The sequence below is a fragment of the Bos grunniens genome, chromosome 26 (genome assembly GCF_055505025.1).
Source record: "Bos grunniens cultivar Pamir isolate PY7600 chromosome 26, Bosgru_T2T1.0, whole genome shotgun sequence".
Taxonomy (NCBI): Eukaryota; Metazoa; Chordata; class Mammalia; order Artiodactyla; family Bovidae; genus Bos; species Bos grunniens.
In genome coordinates, this window is record NC_141190.1 from 30,451,411 (window position 1) to 30,475,030 (window position 23,620).

The 23,620-nt window shown below is 37.6% G+C and overlaps 1 protein-coding gene across 30 annotated transcripts in view; it reads left to right on the forward strand.

The window, feature by feature from the left end:
* Positions 1 to 22,101, forward strand: part of ADD3 (adducin 3) — a 132,323-nt gene extending 110,222 nt beyond the window's left edge. For 15 of the 30 annotated variants that reach the window (XM_086378935.1, XM_086378942.1, XM_086378938.1 and 12 more), the window contains 13 exons: positions 4,730 to 4,868; positions 6,865 to 7,016; positions 8,001 to 8,081; positions 8,916 to 9,065; positions 9,533 to 9,676; positions 9,789 to 9,887; positions 10,999 to 11,181; positions 11,739 to 11,996; positions 13,331 to 13,450; positions 13,889 to 13,975; positions 17,310 to 17,433; positions 19,107 to 19,202; positions 19,827 to 22,101. In XM_086378935.1, coding sequence (XP_086235061.1) covers positions 4,730 to 4,868; positions 6,865 to 7,016; positions 8,001 to 8,081; positions 8,916 to 9,065; positions 9,533 to 9,676; positions 9,789 to 9,887; positions 10,999 to 11,181; positions 11,739 to 11,996; positions 13,331 to 13,450; positions 13,889 to 13,975; positions 17,310 to 17,433; positions 19,107 to 19,202; positions 19,827 to 20,119 — 1,926 coding nt within the window. In that variant the 3' untranslated portion in view covers positions 20,120 to 22,101. The remainder of the gene's footprint in view (positions 1 to 4,729; positions 4,869 to 6,864; positions 7,017 to 8,000; positions 8,082 to 8,915; positions 9,066 to 9,532; positions 9,677 to 9,788; positions 9,888 to 10,998; positions 11,182 to 11,738; positions 11,997 to 13,330; positions 13,451 to 13,888; positions 13,976 to 17,309; positions 17,434 to 19,106; positions 19,203 to 19,826) is intronic. The other 15 variants (XM_086378951.1, XM_086378959.1, XM_086378952.1 and 12 more) reach the window with 1 other exon arrangement.
* Positions 22,102 to 23,620: the final 1,519 nt, after the last annotated feature.

Below are 23,620 nucleotides of genomic sequence, written 5' to 3' on the forward strand. Positions count from 1 at the left end.
ATGAGGTAGTAATGGGAGATACAGCCAAAAACTGACCTAACAGATTGTAGAGATCCTGGAGTACCAGACTCTTGTGACCTAAGTTAGAATTCAGCCCATTTTCTCATCATTTCTAGTTTTAATCTGTTTGTATCAATTTTTTGTACATGCATGTAGTGCTTTTTTTGGATCTGGGCTCACCACCACTTAATTGCACTATGACATTAGGAAACTCACTTAACTTGAGCTTCTCTTTCCTTGTTGGCAAAAATGGACCTCACATGATGATTGTGACAGTTAAATAACAAAACATACCGTGCGGTGCCTAGCACAGTTTTATGGAAGTGTATGTACATGGGTTAAATATAATACTGCTAACATAAAGCAGTTTTATGCCTTCATGACTACACTTTGAAAATTACAATCATCATTCATTAGACTATATTTTGGCATTTGAAAGCCTTAAAGAATCTATCACTCCGTTGACATTCTGCCTTAGCGTGTTCATGTCTTCAGGGTATAACAATCCCCAATACCTCCTCTTCTCTGTTTTTCTCCATGTAAGAAGGAAGATGGTTTATGCTGTAAAACCACATATGTGTGTGTGTCGTTTGATCTTTTAACCTGACTCTGCTAGCAGAGACCCTAGGGAATTGTTGGTTTAATCTGACTTCAGAAGCCCAGCATGTGATCTTGCTGCCCTACTTAAAAGTGAGTTTCTCATTCTGCTTTGATGGAAGAATTTCTAGCTATAATAGGGCAAGTTTTGGTACTCCAAAAATCTGCTATATAATTTTTATTGCTTTATCTATCATTTTAACCTAATGCTCTAATCTAGCCTGAGAGGTTTGCTCATGCTTCTGACCACAGCACACCTGCTGCCTTAGTAGCTGTACAGACATACCTAAGAGATATTTCAGCTTCAGCTGCAGACCACCATAGTAAAACAAACATTGCAGTAAAGTGAGTCACACAGATTTTGTTTCCCAGTGCATGCAAAAATTATGTTTATATTATACTACAGTCTATTAAGTGTCCAAGAGCATTGTGTCTTAAAAAAAAAAACAATGTACATACATTAATTTTAAAATAATGCTCTTGGATAAATGGCACTGTTAGACTTGCTCTGCACAGGGTGGCCACAAACTTCCAATTTATTTAGAAGAAAAAAGCACAGTATCTAAAAAAGCGGAATAACTGAAGTGCAGTAAAACAAGGCATACCTGTAACTGGATTCAGCGACACAGCTCGTCTCTGATACAGTTAGGCAGATATCCTATACCCAACTGAGACTTTGAGATTTGAATCACTATTCCATTTATTTATTAGCTATGCAACCACAAGCAAGTAATTGCCTGTTTCAGGACTTTATTGTGAGATTCAAATGAATCAACTGTAAAGGATTATTTTATTAATATTGAATTTTAGTAGGAACATGATTAACTATCCACCATAAAGACAAACAAAATTTTTATTTTTTAACATAATATTTTAATGAAAGCTTAATATGTTTATTGATAAAATTTTAAAGCCAGCTGAAACAGTTTTATATCATTAGTAAGTTTTATACTAACAGTTTTATGACTGAGGTAATTATCTGAACAATATTTCAAAAATATTTGCAACATTAAGAACTGAGTTATAAATGTTCATGACAAAAAATATTAAATCTTCTGGAATAAAAGAATTCATATCTGTTGAAGCACTGTCAACTATATAAAGAGGCTGGGAACATTTCATTTACTTTTAAAATTATTTTCTTCTCCTGTACTGCATAGAAGCTATTCACTAGCCTGAAAAGGGAAATTCATATATTTATCTTAATTTCAGAAGGGCTTACGCATTCCTCTATGACACCATGGATCATCTCAAAGCTTTAGGATGGTACTCACTATCTTATGGGATAAATGGAAGTTTTTTTAAAAAGGCATTTTCACTGGTGAAAAAAGCATTTGACCTGAGTCCTTGTCTCTGACATTTACTAGCTCTGTGACCTTGAACCAACGTTTCAACCTTTCTTATTTAGCTTTCTCAATACACCCAGCAGAAATTTCTCATCAGGATTGTAAATAATTGTGATTCTCTTGAGCAACTACTTGGTTTTGTTTTTTCTCTTAAAACCATTGTAAATCAGCATACTGAGCAATTGTCTTGATTCATGTTGGCTGCTGGAAACTTTAGATAAAAATTGGCCCATCTCTAGCAAATGATACAATTTTATGTGTGCTCTTTGTATCTCAACCTCATTCCTGGCTCAGTCTAACTTCCATATGCTTATTTTCTCTTTAGCTTGATTTTTCTTACTGATCTTTATTTTTGTGTCATTTTAATCTATGGAATCTGCCTTAAATTCTTGCTGAAACAACGTAAGGTGCAGTATTCAATAAAATAAATAATGCCTCCTCAGAGCTATTGTGATACACATAGTAGGTATCTTTTTTTTTTTCTCACTGAATCAAAGAATGTTGGTTATAGCTTCTTTGAATTGAAGCAGGTTAAATAGAGTTTGATTTTGAAGGGAAGATAAAGTTTCAGATTGGCCCATTGCCAGATGTCTAGAAGTTTTTTGTAGTTTATATAAAGATAAATGAGTATGTCTGGGAGATTCTTTTCCTTTCAGCCTTAAACATGTTAAAACACTCATGTTAGCCATCAGTATGAAGGTGTCCATCCATCTTATATGCAGCTCACAGCCATTTTATGTTCACAAGGTCTTAGAAATATATTAATGGAGTTTTCTGATAAGTGTAATGTGTCTTTGTCAAGGATATTTTATACGATAGTATCTCTGGTTTAAATCACATACTTAAATGAACTAGATAAAAGTCAATGGAATTAGATGGTTAGAATTTTTTTTGTAATTATGCCAAGGATTTGTGTTTAACAAGCCTTGCATTTGTAAAAGGAAAACCATGTTTAACTGGTATAAACTGCACTATGAACTCAGAATTCAAATATGGTCACTAGTATTTTTTAAATTAATCATTCAAGCAGCATCTTTCTCTTGGAATTTCTGCTTTCCCCTAAATTGTCCCAAGAACTTAAAGTAGTTTACATAGTCCAAAAAGGTTCATCGGTGATTTCCATATCCAGGCTGTGGTGTGTGGTACACATGTCTGCGTCTATGACAGAGCCACACCAGAGTCTGTTCAGCCCACCACTGACTGCCATTGCCCCTGCCTCTCCCTGCCACATGGCGGTGTCATTGAAACCCTTGCCCAAGAGGAGATACAGGTTTACTGCTGACCCAGATGCCTCTGCAGGCCACCACGGTGCAGCGGGGAAGAAGGACCTCCTACGCTCTTGCTGCGCTAAGCTCAGTTAAGGTGTGCTTTGATGCTCCATGGTTGAGCTCCCAAGATTACAGTTATTAACACTTAGATCTTTGAACTCACATCACAGATGCCTTTCAACTGTTTTCTAAAAACAATGCAAGCATGAGTCAGGACTGGTTCTAATATGTACTACCACCTCGTAGCCTTACAACCACATTTCCCTTTCAGCAGGAGCTTCTATGCCATTATCTAAAATTTTTAAAAAGGTTCTTCCTTCTGAAAACCTCTGAGATGTATTCAGCCATCTCTAAGCAAGGCTCCACCTAAGCAGCCACTCCAGGAGATTGTATTCCCAGCCTTACAAGGAAGACTACTCACAGGGACTCGAAGGAGAGTCACTCTTCTCGGGAGAATTTCCCAGTGATCTCTGGTGTTTATACCTGCTCTCTTGGAGGAAATGATTACAAAGCAGTATATTCTGCCTTCTCCTTCTTAAGTGAAGTCGGAACAAACTGAATATACTTTCCAGCAGGGCATTCTGCTACACATGTAACTAATCTCAAATGAAGAGCAAGGTCTGGATAATTTACATTGCAAGAGCCTTCCTGTTTAAGGTGAACGAATATAGACATGAGCAAGAGAATATATGATTAATAAACTAAGTGTTGGTTGAGTGTGATAGAAATATAAAACCAGCTAATTCAACTAATGTGAAGGGTTGGGGGATTTTTCAAATGATGAATTATATTAGCAACTCAAAGCTTACTGGAATAGAAACTGTTGTTTTAATATTCAGTATTTTTATTTGTATAAATACTATCTGCCACACTTACATCCCCCTTCCCAAAAAGAAGAAAAGCAGAGCTCCAAAACAGGAACATTTAGTACCCAGAGTTGGGAGAAAAGTTCTTTCTTTAGCACAGTGTTGCAGAGGGGAGTAATCAGCTCCCTGCTCTTTATGAGTTTGTTTTCAGAGTTTATAGAGCTAAGGAATTGCCATGGAAATCATAAAATGGAAGCCTTGATTTACTATGTCTTAGTGAAGACTTTTGCTGGGAGTTGTTATAGTCAGAGGCATGTTCCATTCAGATAAGGAGTCTATCCTAACCTGATAATGAGCTGCTGGGCAAGGAATGGGTCTCTTTACATCAGGCTATATGGGTGCTCTATTTGCATATTATTAACAGAGTTGCCTTTACCCGTGCCTTTGTATTGTGGATGTTGTAATAGCTCATCTTCTTAGAGATTAAGAACGCCTAATGATTTTCCATCCCCTTGAAACCAAGCTTCTTGCAGCTGCTTCCAGTGTTTTAATTTTCTTATTTTGTGCTTTATATTTGTTTTTAAATAGTGTAAATGAAAGTTATTCCAGAGAGGAATGGGGGAAAGACTGATTATATCAGAGCAAGTTATGTTGGGGTCATTCTGCTCCCCGTGACATGCATGTGCTCAGTGATTATTTTTGTGTATTACAGGCCTTTCGGGAAGACCTGGAATGCCTTATTCAAGAACAGATGAAGAAAGGCCACAATCCAACTGGATTACTAGCGTTACAACAGATTGCAGATTACATCATGACCAGTTCTTTTTCGGGCTTTACTTCACCTCCCCTCAGTACGTCAGTTTTGTAAAGTTTGAAAAATTGTAATTTCATCTCCACTTTGAACAGTGTACATTTCTAGCAGCATGTTCTGATCTGGTTCAGTACTTCAGTTTGTAACATCTAATACTTAAAGTAACATAGTGTTAGTGTCTCTTACTTCTTCATACCAACCAGACATTTACTAGACTTTGTAAGGATTACAAAATAGTTATAAAATGTGGTCCATGCCCCAGATAAACACATATTTGAGTTGAGACATACACTGAATGCACAAAAGATTAAAACTGCAAGATAACTGTAGAGGGAAAAAATTACAAAGCAACTTAAAAAGAAATTTTCTACTGACTTTTTCTAAGTCATCTTGCTATGAACTCAGAGTTGGAATTGATTATGGAATGAAGTGGACCAAAAGAACTTTATGAAAGAAGAGAGCTCAACTAACCAGACTTTAAAACAAAGGAGCAGTAGCAGTTAGAACTTGGTGTAAAAGAGGTGTTAGCATATTTTATCCATTCAACAGGCCTTTACGGAGAGCGCCAGTTTGGTGGACTAAACACTGTAAGGATGCCAAGAGTTATAACTTGTCATAACTACATCTCAGAGAGAGGCATGCACAGAACTGACTGCTGTACCTGGGCAGGTACAGAATCCTAGACCTCAGGGACTTTTCTTTTCCTCCTCTTTCTTTCTTTGTTACTTCCTTTTTTTCTTTTTTGTTAAAGATTTACAAGTAGGAGTTCAATGAATTCAAATACTTCCCAAATAGAGGAATAGCATGCAAAGAGACATGATGGTGGGAACGCATAAGGTGTGGGTAGAACTCAAGTGGATCAGTATCTTGGCACACACACACTGGTTAAAGAATCTTTGAAAGAGTCCCAGAGTGAGTTATAAGTGCTTGACTAGAGTAGTGGAGAAGGCAATGGCACCCCACTCCAGTACTCTTGCCTGGAGAATCCCATGGACAGAGGAGCCTGGTAGGCTGCAGTCCATGGGGTCACTAAGAGTCGGACACGACTGAGTGACTTCACTTTGACTTTTCACTTTCATGCATTGGAGAAGGAAATGGCAACCCACTCCAGTATTCTTGCCTAGAGAATCCCAGGGATGGGGGAGCCTGGTGGGCTGCCATCTGTGGGGTTGCACAGGGTCGGACACGACTGAAGCAACTTAGCAGCAACAGCAGCAGCAGCAGCAGTGGTTGTGGGAATGAGAACGAAGAGAGCAGTGAGAAGGGCATTATAGCCAAGGAAGGGGAGAGAAGACTTATCAACAGGTTTGAATGTGGTGATGGCGGGGGTGGCAGATCAGTGGTGAGAGGAACAATGAGTTCCAACATCACTCACTCTTCCTGCTTGGGAGAAACTGGAAAATTGAAAAATTGAGCTAGTTGGTCCACTTTTTCTATAATACTGATTATCTGACATGTGCCATGTACCCTAACAAGAGTATGTAGGGCTAAGGGCCAAGAGGCCCACAATAGTACCACACAGGCCTGGAGAAGAAGTGTAGGAAAGAGGCGGGTAATGGTAGCCAGGGGAATGAAGACAGTAATTTAGCGATTGGGTCATTAGAGATTAAGACTAGTTTTTGTTGCTTGGTGAGGGCAGAAACTAGACTACTGTTTGATTGCATTCTTAAATATTTTTTGTTTGAATAAAAGTCAAAAGAGGTAAAGCAGCTTGTTTTAGATCTTATCAGCTGTTACCATTGGGATCATCTGTCCATATCTGCACCCCCCCCACCCCAACCCGTGGTATGAGCCTAACTTCCTAACATCACTCCCTACCAAGTACTAGATGAAACAGCAAGGCGATAGCTGATGCGTATTTTCACTCTGGGTGTACTTCCCTAGAGGAAGATAAGCTAATGCAATGTTGTGTGGGCTGGTAAGTTTCAGATCATTTGCAGGCTGGGACACTCCCAGACTCAGGCTGCTTTCTGCCAACTAATTTTCAGGTAAGGAATTATTTGACCTGAGTCTCTCTCCCCAATTTTTCCTCTTAGGTCTCGGCATGGTCACACCTATCAATGACCTTCCCGGAGCAGATACATCCTCGTATGTGAAGGGAGAAAAGCTTACTCGTTGTAAACTTGCCAGCCTGTACAGACTTGCAGACTTGTTTGGATGGGCCCACCTGGCAAATACATACATCTCAGTGAGTCCTTCAGCTTTCAATTCCTTTTTTTAAAATCCCAACTTGAAGGCAACTATGCTCTCCTACCTTTACTCAGAAGTCCAGTTTTCAGACCTTGTTCTCTGAATGTAGCATGCTGGACCACAACCTCATCCTGATTTAAACCTTATCTTTGAGAGGCTACAGTTAACCCCAACTTTCTTCTCCATTTATTACCTGTGTTTCTTTAATTCAGACCAGTCGCAGAACCTGTCTGAAAAGAAATCCTCCTGGCAGGATTTTCTCTCTGTGTATTAATTATATCTGAGAGTCAGTGATATTTTTTTTTTTAAATGCTTTAAAAAGCATTTGGGGCAGGGAGAGTAGAGGAGGCAAAGGAGATTTCCTCCTTGGTCTTTATTTTTTAAATATATTTTCCCCGTTCTTCATCATTATCTTGTTTTCCTGTTGCCACACTTGGAAACAATACAATATTTGGAAGAAAAGGTATGAAAATAATGTGTGATGAAAATGGCACAGATATGAGATACAATCTTCCTACAACTTTTCATTCCTTCCTCCAGCTGTTCCTTGGTTTCCCCTTTCTTTTCCACCTTAATTTCTTCCTAGGAAGAGATTTTTTTCTCTTTCCTTTGCCTATTTCCCCTTAATTTCCATAATGTAAGTCAAAATTATAGTCATATCTCATTGGCTTGAATAATATTGGCATTCATTTATCCTGAGATGAGCTGACCCTAAACAACCTTAGAACTCCCAAAATAACACTTTAGGTAAGTCCAGTAAATGAAGACCTGATGTCAGAATTTTTTAGCAAGTATTGAAGGCTTGAGGGAAGAAAACTTTTCAAGGCAAGTTTCATGTTGCACGCCTTTAATTTCTGCTTTGTCCACCCCCCCACACACCCAGATATCTTATAGTTATTCATTATGATTATATTCTTAGTCATGTTTACACTGTGAAATATAAACACCTCATAGTAATTCTGTTTTGTTTTGTTTCTCCCAGGTAAGAATAAGTAAGGAGCAAGACCACATAATAATAATTCCCAGAGGCCTGTCTTTTTCTGAAGCCACAGCCTCCAATTTGGTACAATTTTCATTCTTATGTTACTTTTTCTGTGCTTCCTTGTACTTTTTTGACAGCTTTTAGCTTTTAGTACTGGACAGAACAAGAAGAGGTATGGATGGGAAAACATTTACTAGTGAACAGGGAAGAATTTGGAAAGTTAATGTTGATTTTTTAAAGAAGAGCTTTAGGGTTCAAGAAAAACAGGGTGGTTGAAGAGCCTAATAAATGAATTGGTCTAATGATTAAACCTAGTCATGTTTTGAAGAGAATCTTTTGATTTTTTTTCTGTACTCTGTAATTTGTTTAAACACACACACAGTCTGTATGTTTTATAGGTAGATTTAAACAAAGTTCAGTTGGTGTGAGTATAGGGTGTGACATTCTGGCATTTATTTCTTCATAATTGTACTCTGGAGCACTGTCACTGGCCTCTAGAGCAGAAGGAACTTTGTTGATTCTAGTGCTATAGTGTTAATTAGCAAATGGATGTTTTCCAGGGAGTTCAGTAAACGCCAGACCTTCAGCGAAGAGCTGAAGTTACTCAGTTTCTTAAAAACTGTACTTCTTGCTAAATGCTATTTTGTTGCAGACTACATGTTGTAAATAAAATTCGGTGGGAACAAAGCCACACCCATTCTTTCACAGTAGTTTGTGGCAGCTTTTCTCCTATAGTGGCAGAGTTGAGTAGTTGCAACAGAGGTCCACAAAATCTAAAATATTTGCCTTCTGGCTTTTGACAAAAAAGTTTGCCACCCAACCCCCACTCCGACCCCACCCCCCAGTTTAGCTTGTGGAACGCTGGAAACTTAGATGCTTGTGTACCAATTAAGTATGTCTTTCTGATTTTTCCAGGTGAAAGTCAATATAATAGGAGAAGTGGTTGATCAGGGAAGTACTAATTTGAAAATTGACCATGCAGGCTTCAGTCCCCATGCCGCGATATATTCAACACGTCCTGATGTTAAGTGTGTGATACACATCCATACCCTTGCAACGGCAGCTGTAAGTCACTGAAGGGCCAAAACCAACAATGATCCTGGGAAGTGTGTTATTTCCGTGGCTTTCCTTCCATGATACTTTATAATCATTCTTTCAGACCCCACCATTTGAAGTCATTTTCAAAGTATTAATCCTCTGCATAAGAAAGCAAAAGGCCCTTTGGACTAAATGCTACTGTTCTAGGAAAAAATTGGAGACAGCATTTGCACTTTTAAATAAATCAGTTTAATAATTGCGTCATTGAGTTCTTTAGCGCAAAGCTTCTTTCCTAATATCTGGCACAGCATATAAATAGAATTTCCAAGTTCTTTTCTTCCTCTTGAAGAAGCAAAGAACTAAAACGGGAGGAGTCTGGAGTGCTGAGCACGGTGAACAGGCCAGTGCTGCCTGAGCTGACTGAAGAATCCCGTTCCTGTGAAGGTGTGATCAGTAACCAAATGTGTTATCTTGGCATGAACCCGATCAAATAGGTGTCCTCCATGAAGTGCGGGATCCTTCCAATTTCTCAAGAGTCCCTGATCCTGGGAGATGTCGCCTATTATGACTACCAAGGGTCACTTGATGAACAGGAGGAGAGAATTCAACTGCAGAAAGTTCTGGGGCCAAGTTGTAAGGTGTGTAGTAGAGTCTCTATCAAAGGAGCTATTTTTGTTGCTGTTACTGTTGATGAAAGCAGTGTGAGCTATGCCAGTTATTTAAAGTGATTGCTTTGGGATTCTATTTTAGGTGCTGGTACTCAGAAATCATGGTGTGGTAGCACTTGGAGAAACAGTCGAGGAGGCTTTTCATTACATTTTTAATGTGCAGATAGCCTGTGAGACTCAAGTAAGAAAAACGTTTACCCCTCCCCCTGCCTTTTTTTTCTTTATTATCTGTTGGGCTGGGTATTGTGTTTACTTATTTCCAGAGTTCTATCAGTTGGTGGCTTTTTGTTTTGTTTTGTCTTAAGAGAAGTTGTGCTTCACTTGAGTAAAAAGGGTCAACTGAGTATCTCTTGAATTGAAAACAGGAGGAAAGAAAATTAAAATTCATGTACAGACACATACACCAAATCTAAGGGCTTCATAAACATAATTTTCTTCATAAGCCTACTTTCCAAGATGGTATAGTCGCACATTTCTCCCTTTTCACCCTCTAGCAGTGTGGTGCTAATTGAGGAACAAAGATGACTGCCATTTATCAAAGATCGGCTGTGTTGTGGTCACTTTTATAAAAAAGGGTAAGAGCAGCACCAGAAATTTTAGGAACTCATGCAATTTCCAGAGGTTCCACAGCCTCAGCCTCATTATTATAATGGATTAGATATTTATTAACCCCAGAGAAGCTGGGTGTATTTAACAGCCCTAATTTCCCCCCTTTTAGAAAAACCAAGCAGATTTCTCTTGAAGCAAATGGTAAGAATCTGAATTTATTGGAAAGGCTGCAAAAAGGAGGGGAAAAGGGGGGTGTACTTTTCCTACCAACTTTAACTTAACAACCAACTTTTTTTTTTTGCTTTAACGGTCAGTCTTCTTAAATGAGGCTATGAAAAGCTTCATTATATTGAAACAACGAGGTGACTTCTTCAGTATTCTTAAATTCACAATATGGTGTTTTTATTCCTTTAAAATTATAACTTTCAACAAAAGTTTAAACTGGACGGCCATGGGAAAACTGCAAGGAAAGAACTTTAAAATTTGGCAAGAGAATTCAGTTTCTTGAAATATGTTAAAGGGTATGGCTCTAAATGTGTTTTCCATCAGGGAGGGTCAGAGCCCTGGAAGGTATGGATAGATGGAAAAGCTCCTAAAGCTGCCTGCTTTCACAAGTTTCTTTGTTGGTATCCTGAAGACATGTTACAGATACTTGCAGAATCAAACTTGTGCCTTTTGCAAAGTGAAGTGCCCGTTCCAGTCTTTGCAGTCGTGTGCCTCTAATACTGTGCCGTGGATTACAGGTGCAGGCACTGGCAGGGGCAGGTGGGGTGGACAATCTGCTTGTGCTGGACCTTCAGAAGTACAAAGCTTCCACTCACACTGTAGCGGCATCTGGAGGAGGAGGAGTGAATATGGGTTCCCACCAAAAGTGGAAGGTTGGCGAGATTGAGTTCGAAGGGCTGATGAGGACTCTGGACAACTTGGTAGGTAAAAAATTGACCATGAGCTTGATTTCATGTTTCCAGATTTAGGACCAGATGTCCCCTCCTCCCTGTGGTTTGGGAACATGCTCATTACTCCTCTGAGAGCAGTGTGACCCTAGGAAGGAACTTGGTGTATTTTAAGAATTGGTGAAATAGGCAACTGTCATCTTATCTTAGATTTTTACCCTCTTCCGCTAAGAGTCAGAAAGCAGATTGCCTTCAGACCCAGGAACAAAGACTTAAATGAGCACTGAGATTTGGCCTCCAGAAAACCAGTTTATATCTTGGAAAGTGTTTCTGGTCAGCAGTTTTGAAATTACCTTTGTCAGAAATAGTTGTGTGAGTGGAAATTGCTTTGTCAGCTGAAATCAATTTTAACTAGATCTTGAAATTTGCTTAACTTCAACTCTAGTGTTATGTGGCAGTTATGTGGAGTTTTGGAAGGATTTCCCCTTTTTGTTTTTCAGCGAAAGAATCATTTGTTTAAAGAATTAGCCTCTAAATGCTGCGTTTGGGACAAGTTTGATTGCTTCAAATGTGGTTTCTCCCTCCCCCAGGGATATAGAACAGGCTATGCTTACAGGCACCCTCTCATTCGAGAAAAGCCGAGGCACAAGAGTGATGTAGAGATCCCAGCCACTGTGACTGCCTTTTCCTTCGAAGATGATACAGTGCCCCTCTCACCTCTCAAATACATGGCACAGAGGCAGCAGCGTGAAAAAACCAGATGGTTGAACTCACCAAATACCTACATGAAAGTGAACGTGCCTGAGGAGTCTCGGAATGGGGAGACGAGCCCCAGGACCAAAATCACAGTATGTCCCTACTTAACATGGTTTCCCTAGTTACTGATGAATTGAATGGTCTGTGTTGAAGATATTGGGCAAGTAGAATATAATATTAATAATATGACTATAACTTATTAGATAACATTTATGCATGGCACTTTGTTCCACGTGCCAGACACGACTGAAGCGACTTAGCAGCAGCAGCAGCAGCAGCAATGGTACCAAATTTTGTGAATTACTGCACATGCTGCCCTTAGGCAAGATCTTGTAGATAAAGAAACAGGTGATCTTAAAGTTTTCAGCGTTTTGTCTCAGATTTGGTTTAATTTTGGAGTGCTTATCATTAAATATTCTCTGCTGCTGCTAGGTCACATCAGTCGTGTCCGACACTGTGTGACCCCATAGACGGCAGCCCACCAGGCTCCCCTGTCCCTGGGGTTCTCCAGGCAAGAACACTGGAGTGGGTTGCCATTTCCTTCTCCAGTGCATGAAAGTGAAAAGTCAAAGTGAAGTCTCTCAGTCATGTCTGACTCCTAGCGACCCCATGGACTGCAGCCTACCAGGCTCCTCCGTCCATGGGATTTTCCAGGCAAGAGTACTGGAGTGGGGTGCCATTGCAGAATTAGTTCATCCTATCATATAAATCAGTAGTATTCAGTATGGAAATACCTAGGCATCAGTGTTCTCTAGTCAATATGATTTCTTATCTCCTAGTAAAAGAACATATGTTTCCTAGAATGAATTTTCTTGAAAGGAACTAATGGCTGGTCATCATTAATCTTGATAAATACTATCCTTCTTTGAGGGATGTGATGGATAAATGAGAATTATATAAGGCTCTTCCACCCCTATGGTGCCATTATACTATAGATTACTACCAGATTATCCCCTTTGCAAAATGCTGGTTAGGGGCTTGGCCCATTCTGTCAGCCAAAATTTAAAAATGCAATCTGAAAAACTAAATCCTAAGAGATTTCTTGAGTCCTTTTTGATGACTTGTTAGCCATCGTCACATGATAAAACTTCAGTGCAGGTGGCAACTCTAAATGTGAGTTAGTGTGAGAAGCTCTAAATGCCTGAAATATTTTCACCAACATGTTTAAAATGCCAAAAGGAGAAAATTTAAATAGCTGCATAATTTAGTGTTCTTCATGGTACTGACATTTGTTTGTTTTTAAGTGAATGCTAATTCTAACTAGTATGGGAGATAAACTAATTTACCACTAAAAACTGCTTAGTGAAATTCTTTAACATATTAGCAGTGTATGCCCCCACCCCCTTGAGTCAATAAACAGTTGTCAAGAACCTACCATATTTCCTTAATACAAAGCTTCATTCTAGAAAATTTTTGATTTTTTTAGTGGATGAAAGCCGAGGACTCTTCTAAAGTTAGTAGTGGAACACCTATCAAAATTGAAGATCCAAATCAGTTTGTTCCTTTAAACACCAACCCGAATGAGGTACTAGAAAAGAGAAATAAGGTAAGATGTGGTCTTCTGTGGCTGGAAGAGGCATTTTATTTTAAACATAAAACAATGTTTAAATCACTAGTAACTAAATCTGATTAATGCTAAGTTTAGAGGTTTGCATACAGAAGAATTTGCAATTTAATTCTGTATAATTTTAGCTTGTATGGAATACCTCCAGCTCTTTTCTGGTTTCTGATAAGAGGGCTGTATGGGGAAGAAGTATTAAGACATATTTCTGCTGTATTAGTGAAAAATGTAGCTCTCTAACACTGAAAGACAATAGGAAATCTCATGTCAAGAGGAGTGGAGGAGATTAATGTGAGTTGTTAGAATGGTAAAAGAGAGCTTTATGGAGGGGGAATTAAAGCAGCCCTTACCCGGGGTGGTCAAATAGTAACCCAAAGATCACCTGCAGAGTTGCCCCCAAGAACTTACTGTTTTTCAATTCAGATTCGAGAACAAAATCGATATGACTTGAAAACAGCAGGACCACAGTCTCAGTTGCTTGCTGGAATTGTTGTGGATAAGCCTCCTTCTGTAAGTCCATGAAGCAGTATGATCTTTGTTTTCCCAATAATTTCTGCTTTTTAAATATGAGTAATTGTTTTTACTAAAGTTAGTATAAACACAATTTAAATAGTCAAATAATTCACAAGACTTAAAATGTCACTTTCAATTCCCAATTTCTAGGGGCAAGGACTTTATTCTAGCATTTACTTTGGTTTCTAAAGAGCATCTTTATTCTCCTTCTTGATTTTTCAGTTTTAGACTTCAGTTTTATTTCATCAAATCTACTTCATCAGCTATTAGAAGTACCATTGTTTTATATATCACTAAACGAGATACAAATGCTAACATTTATAATTGTTAAGAAACCAATCATAAGATGAATCCCGATTTCAGAGATGAGAAATTGTGAGAGAAAAGCACATCTTAGAATTAATGAAAGATAATAGTGGCTTCTTTTATGGATGATGAGGATTTAGCCTATTTACACAAGGCTTCCCATTTGCATTCTCCCAGTAAGGTTGTATCACGATGTTTTGTCTAGGTAGCTTTCAGTGTTTATATTTTTAAATGCTTACTGCTGAGCCAGGTAGTATTCCAAGATGACATTTCCTTTCTTAGACAACTTTTCTGGCCCCGGAGAAAAAGCTGCCTCCCTTATTTATTGACTTAGTATTTGGGATATATTAGGCTTAGTTCTTCCCAAACTTTTCTTAATATTATTTTCCATAGAGTCAAAAGTAACAGGTAATCTCTCAGGTCCAGCTCTTTGTCATTGTCATTAGGGTCCAGATCTCAGCTAGCTGCTCTTTAGGCCAGATATACTGGCTCATCCTGAGGTTCCTGTGCTTCTCGCTATGTGGTTCTGTTTCCTGCATTCTGTTTATGTTGGTGTGCTTTGTAGTAGATTTCTTTTTTGTTTCCATTTTTAGCATTTAGTAACCCTTTTTAATCTGCAAAGTCTTGTCCTTCAGTTCTGGGAATTTTTTAAAGTATTTCTTCAGTTAAGTAGTCTTTTCCCTTCAGTTTCTTTTTCTGTCAGGTTATATATTGTTGTTGTTCAGTCACTAAGTCATGTCCGACTCTCTGCCACCCCTTAACTGCAGCATGCCAGGGTTCCCTGTCTTTCACTGTCTCCTAGAGTTTGCTCAAATTCATGTCCATCAAGTCGGTGATGCCATCCAACCATCTCATCCTCTATCACCCCCTTTTCCTCCTGCTCTCAATCTTTCCCCACATCAGGGTCTTTTCCAATGAGTCGGCTCCTTGCATCAGGTTGCCAAAGTATTGAAGCTTCAGCTTCAGCATCAGGCCTTCCAATGAATATTCAGGACTGATTTCCTTTAGGATTGACTGGTTTGATCTCTGTGGAGTCCAACGGGCTCTCAAGAGTCTTCTCCAACGCCACAGTTTGAACGCCTTCAAATTCTTCATCTCTCAGCGTTCTTTATGGTCCAACTCTCACATCCGTACATGACCACTGGAAAAACCATAGCTTTGACTAGATGGACCTTTGTTAGTGAAGTGATACGCTGTCTAGGCTTGTCATATCTTTTCTTCCAAGGAGCAAGTGTCTTAATACCAGGGCTGCAGTCACTGTCCGCGGTGATTTTGGAGTACAAGAAAATAATATCTGTCATTATTTCCACAATTTCCCCTTCTACTTGCCGTGAAGTGACGGGACTGGATGCCATGATCTTAGTTTTTTGACTGTTGAGCTTTTTCACTCTCTTCTCTCACCCTTATCAAGAGGTTCTTCAGTTCCTCTTCACAGGATATATACTAATGTACTGTTAGTTGGATCTCTGACTAAGCCTCTGATTTTTTTCCTTCCTATTTTCTCTTTGTCTTTTATTCCTACTTTTTGGAAGATTTGCTTGACTCTATTTTCTAAGCCTTCTATTTAATTTTCTGTTTTGATTTTTTTTTTAATTTTAAGACTTCTTATTCCCTGAATATTCCGTTTTTTTCCTTATAATATCTTGGTCTTGTTTTCTCTTTACAGTGTTTCCTATTTTCCCCTCTTATTCTGAGGATATCAACTTTAATTTTTCTTCAGCTCCCTTTATTGTCTGTTTCTTCTGAGTTCCCTTTTTCTTCTTAATTCTGGTCTCTTCCATGTTGGAAACTTTTCTTCAAGTGTCTGGAAGTCTGTGGTAGTCCGTCTGTATTTAAGAATGAGACACTGAAAGCCAGTCGGAGCTCAGGTGTGTGCAGAGCTTGGGAACTGGTGAGCTCCTCTGCAGGATGCCTGGGTGTGGACCAGATTGTTTCTTTCAGGAGTGCCCAAGCACTAGTGTCTGTAGTTCTTCTATCTGGGGTCATTTAATTTATCCAGAGAGTTCTCTATTCTCTTGCCAGTCTGCCTCCATCATCCTGGGAGCCCTTAACTGTGTTCTGTGTCCCCAGATCAGTCGTTCTGAAGAATAAGCCCCTGATCTTCTGCAGAGATGAGAGAGAGATGTGTGTGCTCATGTGTGTGGAACAGGAAAGGGGGCCTGAGAATCTATCTGTTCCTCCTTCACACTTCTAAGTTGTCCCTTTTCAGCTTTTCTTCACGGCGACTTTCTGTGGTACTTGAGCCTTAACAGACCTCTACAGCACACAAGCAGGCTTTTTTGCATTCTTCTTTGCAGGGCTAAGGCTTCAATTTTCTCATCTCTGCCACCTGCTCTTCCCACCTGCTTTCCATCTTCCGACCATGTGTTACCATTTCTCATCCTGTGTTGTCTCCTCTTCCGTTCTTTTGTCCTTAAAAGTTTATACCATTTTTGCTACTGTTCCTTTACTATCATTTTAGTAGGGTTTTGGGAGGAATTTTCTTTTAATGCATGGGTTCAATCTGCCAGATTTAGCTCAAAGTCTCATTAATTTCTTTCCTAAGGCAAATAGGTACAAGTTTATTTTCATAGCAGATTTTAAAAGTTTTCTTGGTACAGTTTAATTTTTCTAAGCCTTTTTTTTACAAAGGCTTTTTGACATTCTTGGTTTTTAAGATATTTCTTAGTTACATAGAAGTTTCTAGAACTTGGTTTAGTTTTCTTTTTTTTTAAGAGTTATTAAATTTGACCTATGCAGCCTTGAGGAAGCATCATTGGCAATTTTAGTCTATTGGATCAGTAGTCTATAAAGTCATTAATCTGGATATGAATATTTTAAAACATGTTACTTTATCATTTCTTATGGGTGTTGTGAGTTGAGGTGTCACATACATCATATATACATTTAAGTGGGTGTATATGAAGTTGTAGGTATATATATATGTAAATAAATAAAAATAAATATACATATATGAGTATGTATGAGTAATATACATATATGAGTATGTTACTCTTGGTAACAAGTCAGTGTTTTTCTTCGCAAGACCATGCAGTTTGAAGATGATGATCATGCCCCACCAGCTCCTCCCAACCCCTTCAGTCATCTCACAGAAGGAGAACTTGAAGAGTATAAGAGGACAGTCGAACGTAAACAGCAAGGCCTGGAAGGTCAGTTCACTTTGAAGTTAAGCCCCAGCTAACCACACTGCTCACAGAGCCCCTTGAGTTGGATGATAGAAGGCAGTCAGGATTTTTTTTTTTAATGTTTCTTTACTATCAGTTGTTCCATGTGCTCTTTCAGTCTTTACTTGAGTGTAAGTAGGATGAAAATGTGAAGAGCTCCCACAGACCATGTATGTTAACATGTAGAGAAGGCTGTTTTCCTTAGAAAGCAATCTGATTGCTAGCAGAAAGTCTTCTACAGTAAAGTGAAATCTCCAGATGAGTAAACAATCACTAGCTAAAGTAAATGTAGATAAATTAATAAATTTAAACATTTCAGAAAATGTGGCTTTTTAAAAAATTTTGTTTTACTTTGACATACTTGTAGATTCACAGGTATGTGGCTTTAATGTTTTGTAAAATCTCTGTTGCTCCTGGATGTCTCAAGATGTCATTACTGTAATTTTCAAATCTAAAATAAAGTGGGACACTAGAATTTTTATGTGACTTTACTTAAGCACATGGGCACTCTAGTGAGGTTTCTTTTTCTGACTTCAGAACCCTAGGTAAGGGTTGCATTTAAGAACTGTTCATGAAAACACCAATTGAATACTAGCTCACTTTTACTCAAGAATAAGAGATTCTTTATAGAGAGGGTTCTCAGTCTTGGGTCTTTGGATAAGCTTGAGACAATCTATGAGCCATCTGAAAAATATCTTAAATATGATATAAAATATTTGCTTAATTTTATATTTGAGGAAGTCAGGGGTGCAGGGAGGAGGACAAGAAGTCTATGACCCCAAAAGAGGGTAAGAGCCTCTGCTTTAGAGCATCTTCAACATATAGTTGAAATTTTTACCCAAAGCAAAATAGAACCACTAGTTAAAGAATCTTTGTGCCTGTTTGGTATCATGTAGAAAGAACTAATGACATCTGGATCATCCAGGAAACAGTTCTCATCAATGTGATAGTGTCTTTGTCACAAAAGGGAGTCATCCTGACTCATTAATATAATCACATTAAATGTTCTAAGTGGTATTCTTCAACTTATGTTCAGTCTAACATAAGATTGGAAACTTTATTTTTGTATTTTTTAAAATGTCCCTCTTTAATCTCTTATTTTTTGAAAGCCTAAAGATGCCAGGTAACAAATATAGCACAATAGAACCATCTCCTTGTGTATATATATATATATATATATAACTTTATAAGTAGTTTCTTCCACATTCATTGTGACCTGAATTAGCTCACTAATATTGCTCCAATAGGAATCACTAATTGGATATTGTTCAAAAATTCAGTGAGGCATTTTGCCTCATTAATGTAGCATCATTGGTGAGGCTTTCAGATTTCCATTCATTTGGCTGCTCAATGTATTTTTGGTTTTCTAACACTGTAGCAAAAGCTAAATGCTTGTATTATTTGCCTGGGCTGCCAGTAGCCATGCTTCCTTAAAGCATGTATGTCAAATTAGCAGTAGCAGCCGGAGTGTTAACACATTAACCTCCTCTTTTCCACACATAATGATTGATGTGTGGGATAACTGTGAGCATGCTCAGCTCATGGCTGAAGCGTTTATCATCCCTGTGTATGCAGGTATTTGATGTATGCACTAACCTTCCTAAAATCTTAATGCTTTTTTGTTTTGCATGGCTTTTAACTAAACTCTTATCCAACAGATGCTGAGCAGGAATTACTCTCAGATGACGCTTCATCTGTTTCACAAATTCAGTCTCAAACTCAGTCACCGCAAAATATCCCTGAAAAATTAGAAGGTATTCAATGTAATTTCCCACAGCCTCCACCCAGTTAATCTTTAGAGTCTGTCCCTCTGTCGTTTGTCTTCATATAAAGAAATTGAACACCTGATACAGTAAGTTTCTCACCATGCACTTTACTTACAGCTCCCAGTGACTTTATTTTCTTTTATTATTATGGGGTGCTACTTTTGTTCAGCATTTATACCGATTTACCTTAATCTGGATTTTGGCAACATAATAGTTCTTAAGAATTTGTGAAATTAAAATTGGTTTGTCATATGTCTTCCAATCAGAAGCATGAAATTTTTCTCAACTTTGATTGCCAGATGACTCCAGAATTAAAGAAAAATATATGTATATTGTCTTCCTCATTTATACTGACTTGATTTACAATGAAACTGTCAAGTCATCAAACTGGACTTATCTAGCCTTCATTCTTTGTTCTAACAACTTTCTTCCCTTTATACCATTTAAGAGCATTAGCTTCATGCTAATAGGCCCATAGTCTACTAAAATAATCATCTGTCTTTATTGGGATCAAAGTAATGCCTTAGTACATTGCTTAAGCATTTCAGTTTTGTAAAATAAAGCAAAGATGTTGACTATATAAAATAACAAAAAAATCCTCTCCTTTTATAGAAAACCATGAGCTATTTTCCAAGAGCTTCATCTCCATGGATGTACCTGTCCTGATAGTGAATGGCAAGGATGACGTGCATGGTGTTGAAGACGAGCTTGCTCAGCGAGTAAGCAGGTTAACCACAAGCACCACCATAGAAAGCATCGAGATAACCATCAAGTCTCCAGAAAAAATTGAAGAAGTCCTGTCACCTGAAGGCTCACCTTCAAAATCACCATCCAAGAAAAAGAAGAAATTCCGCACTCCTTCTTTTCTGAAAAAGAACAAAAAAAAGGAGAAAGTTGAAGCCTAAATAGAGTCTTTTTATAATTGTTACTACAATGTGACGTTGCACATTTAAAAACCACATATAAGTTGATCATTAATATGCAGTGGTAGATCAGATTGGGGGTCTGTAGCAAACTGGACTTTTAAGAACTGGAAAGAGTTTTACTAAAAGAAAAACATATTATGAAAACACTTTCAAAGTCATCTCTCATTTTCTATGTCCAAAAAAGGTTTTGAATTTTTAAACAATTGCTAGTTTTGATTAGCTTTGCCCTCATGAAGTATTATAATCCCCACAAACAGATATCTGTCTGAATTACTTCAGGCCTTCTACATAATATCTGTTGGAAAGAAATTACCAGTGAACAAGTGAGAGAATTTTTGTTTCTCAAAACCTGCTTCACTTGGTAATGAGATTATAGTTTTTTATCATGATTATTGACTGTAACTGTTGGGTTCCCATTGTTTCAATGGGCATTAACAGAATGCTTTAAAAGCTTCTAAGATAAGAATCTATAGCATTAGTATACACTGGCACATAATTGTTTTTTTAAAATTTAAGAAAAGATTCATTTGGAATTTTATTCATAGTATGAAATTTCCTCACCTGAAGTAACTTTGTTTGCAAAAAAAAAAAAAAGGTCATTTTAGTAAACTATAATTTTTGAAAAGTTCCTTTTTTATTAGTTTAGAAACCCCCTTATTTTTCAGTGAAGGGGATTTTATACACATAACATGGGTTATTTAGTTTAACTCTGGCAAAAACGATTTTTGTATGTGGAGGCGTTTGTATACCATTCAGTATAAAAATGTCATAAGCATATTAGCCAATCATTTAACAGTAGAGCACATTTGAGGCTGCTTGGTACTAAGTATACTTTAAATATAATTAAAGAATCCAGGGACTTAGTATCAAAAGGGGATTAGAGCATTTAAAGGCATAACAAGATTCATATTTGAACCTTATAATGTATTTTTCTCTTAGTATTGCTAATGAGTGAGAAAGCCCTCACATGGTAACCACATGGAAAGGAAGAGACTGAGAGAGGAAGTGAGCAGTGACGGGAACAGGAGAGGTGTCATGAGAAGAGTTCTAGGTTGATGCTGCATGGCCACGATAGGATTTGAAGTGTCATTTATTTACAGCATGTCCCCGATGGCTAACATTTTGTTTCTCTGCCAAAACCATTGTATTTCTTAGTTGACATTCAAGTTTTAAAAGGGTGAAATCCTTTTAACGTTACGTATTTTTAGAAGGCGGCGCAAAAAGAAAGCAGTGGGTCTAATCCCCACCCCCCACCATGAGAAAACTACCACTTCTTAATTTTTACCAATTTTTCTTATGTTTTCAGTTAACTTTCTTTCTAATGTAAATACAAATTTAAACCTAGACTTAATATAGTTTTTTTTTTTTTTCCCTTTCACCCAAGTAATGTCACAAATCAATGTAAAATCAATGATCCAAAATAGTCAATGGGTAAAAATAATCCAAAGTATTTCTGGAGGGTGAGTTGGTGTGTAAAAAAAAATTCCATGGATTATAGTGTGTTGCGGGGCTGGTTCTGTTTGACTGTGAGTGTTTGATGATGCAAAGTTGAAACGGAGCCTGGAAAGTTCATTCTAGATCTCACTAACTACTGGAATCAGTGTTTTAATCTTAGTGGAAAACTTCAGTTGCTTAATTCTGTGTTTGAGGATTCTTTTTTGTTCTACATCATTTATGTTGTATTACAATGTATGTAGAAACAGTAACCTGTGAACTATGCTTTTCCATAACTTTTTAAAAATATATATATCTTAAATGAATGCAATGTGCATAAGTATTTTTTAAATGCAACAGTGAACTATTTGCACCTTTTGCTAATGCCTCTATTTACTTGCTTTGGCATAAAGAATGAGCCAATGAACCTCTGTGTCCTGTGGAAAATGTATAAATGTTATCTGATATTGCTCTTAGATGTAATGCTAATTAATGTAAAATCACAAATAAACAGTATTTTAAATAGATGGACTTGGTATCATGAGCTTTCTATTCATGAGTGGTTACTTATCCTGAACTAACTACTCTGTGGACTGTTGAGTTTTGTACTGCAGTGAGATTCTGAGTAAGACTGACACTTCTGAATAAGAAATGTCCTGATACATTTATTTTCAAATTAGTTGAAAATGAACTAATAAGCTCTTCTTGTTTCAGCTCATTTTGGAGGAAATATTCCCCAAGTGACCTATTTTTCTTTCTTGATAGGATGTGACAGTCTTAAATATTTTTCTGACATTTATAGAGATCTTTGAAGGATTTTAGATTCTGATTCTCAGTCTCAGTGCTACATGGATGTAGAATAGAAAATGTTGCAGTGTATATGTCGAGTTTATACCTTCTCTTTAAATTTTATATATGTAATAACATAACATTAAAAAGATAGTAGAATAGAAAGGTTAAAATTATACCACAATATTCAACAAAATAGTTTATTCTCTTCCAGCTCTTGTTATGTATGTACTTCCTGTGTATTGGTTATCATGGTATGGATGTAATTTTATTCAAGATTTTTTCCTACTTACTATAGTATATTCTATCTTAATGATTTTCAAACTAAATCACTCACATGACTGATGTCTTATGATTTTTTTCCACCACTTTGTCCTAAAAATAGAGTGCAAGAGGGGAAATCATGTTAATTGAGGGTTCTGGTTAATTGAAGTTTTTACTATAATTACCCATTATAAAAATGAAGGGTTTGGGCAGAGAAAAGATTCATAGTCTTGGGCATATTTAATTATTACCTTGTCTTGTAAATAGCCCTTTGGTGAAAAAATTGCTGTTTTAGAAAGATGCTCATTTGAAAATTCCCTTTCATAAAGCAACAAAGGCAATTATCTTCAGTCCTCACTTAAGAGTCCATAGAGCATGAAAGGTAGCGTTGCCTGTGCCTTTCCCTCTATTGATTAGTATTTTCATTCAGCAGGGAATAAAGAGAACAAATGGATCAAATTTTGACAGCATTGGCTTTTCTTAATATTAGGTTTTGTTTTGTTTTGACATAGGCAGAGAACACATAAAGGCAAATTGGTTATTTTTTAAATTCAAGGGTGATGTATATTTATGCATCAATATTGCAATTTCGACCAAACTAGGATTTTAAACAAGCAGTCTTCTTTGTGGCCACTAGAGGGTGCAGTAGACCTAACAATCCTGTGTATTTCTAGCCCTTGAACTTTCCTTTTCTTAAAGGCTAAGCACCACCATGTTTATTGTCAAACACCCAGAACTTACAAAAGTTTGTTGCTTATCATTCTCCTCACTAGACTGTTCTCAATTTTGTTGTCTCGGCACGTCCATTTCACCAATGCACATACCACCAGCAGGGACTCTAATGCCTGTGGAGAACACACTGAAAATTGTTGAGGTGTGATCTCAGGAAGTAACCGTGGTAGACAGTAACTCGGAGGAGGAGTTTTCATGCCTGTGAGTGGCAATATAATGCCTGCTTCCAAAAAATAACTGACATTTTTTTGACTGGGGAGA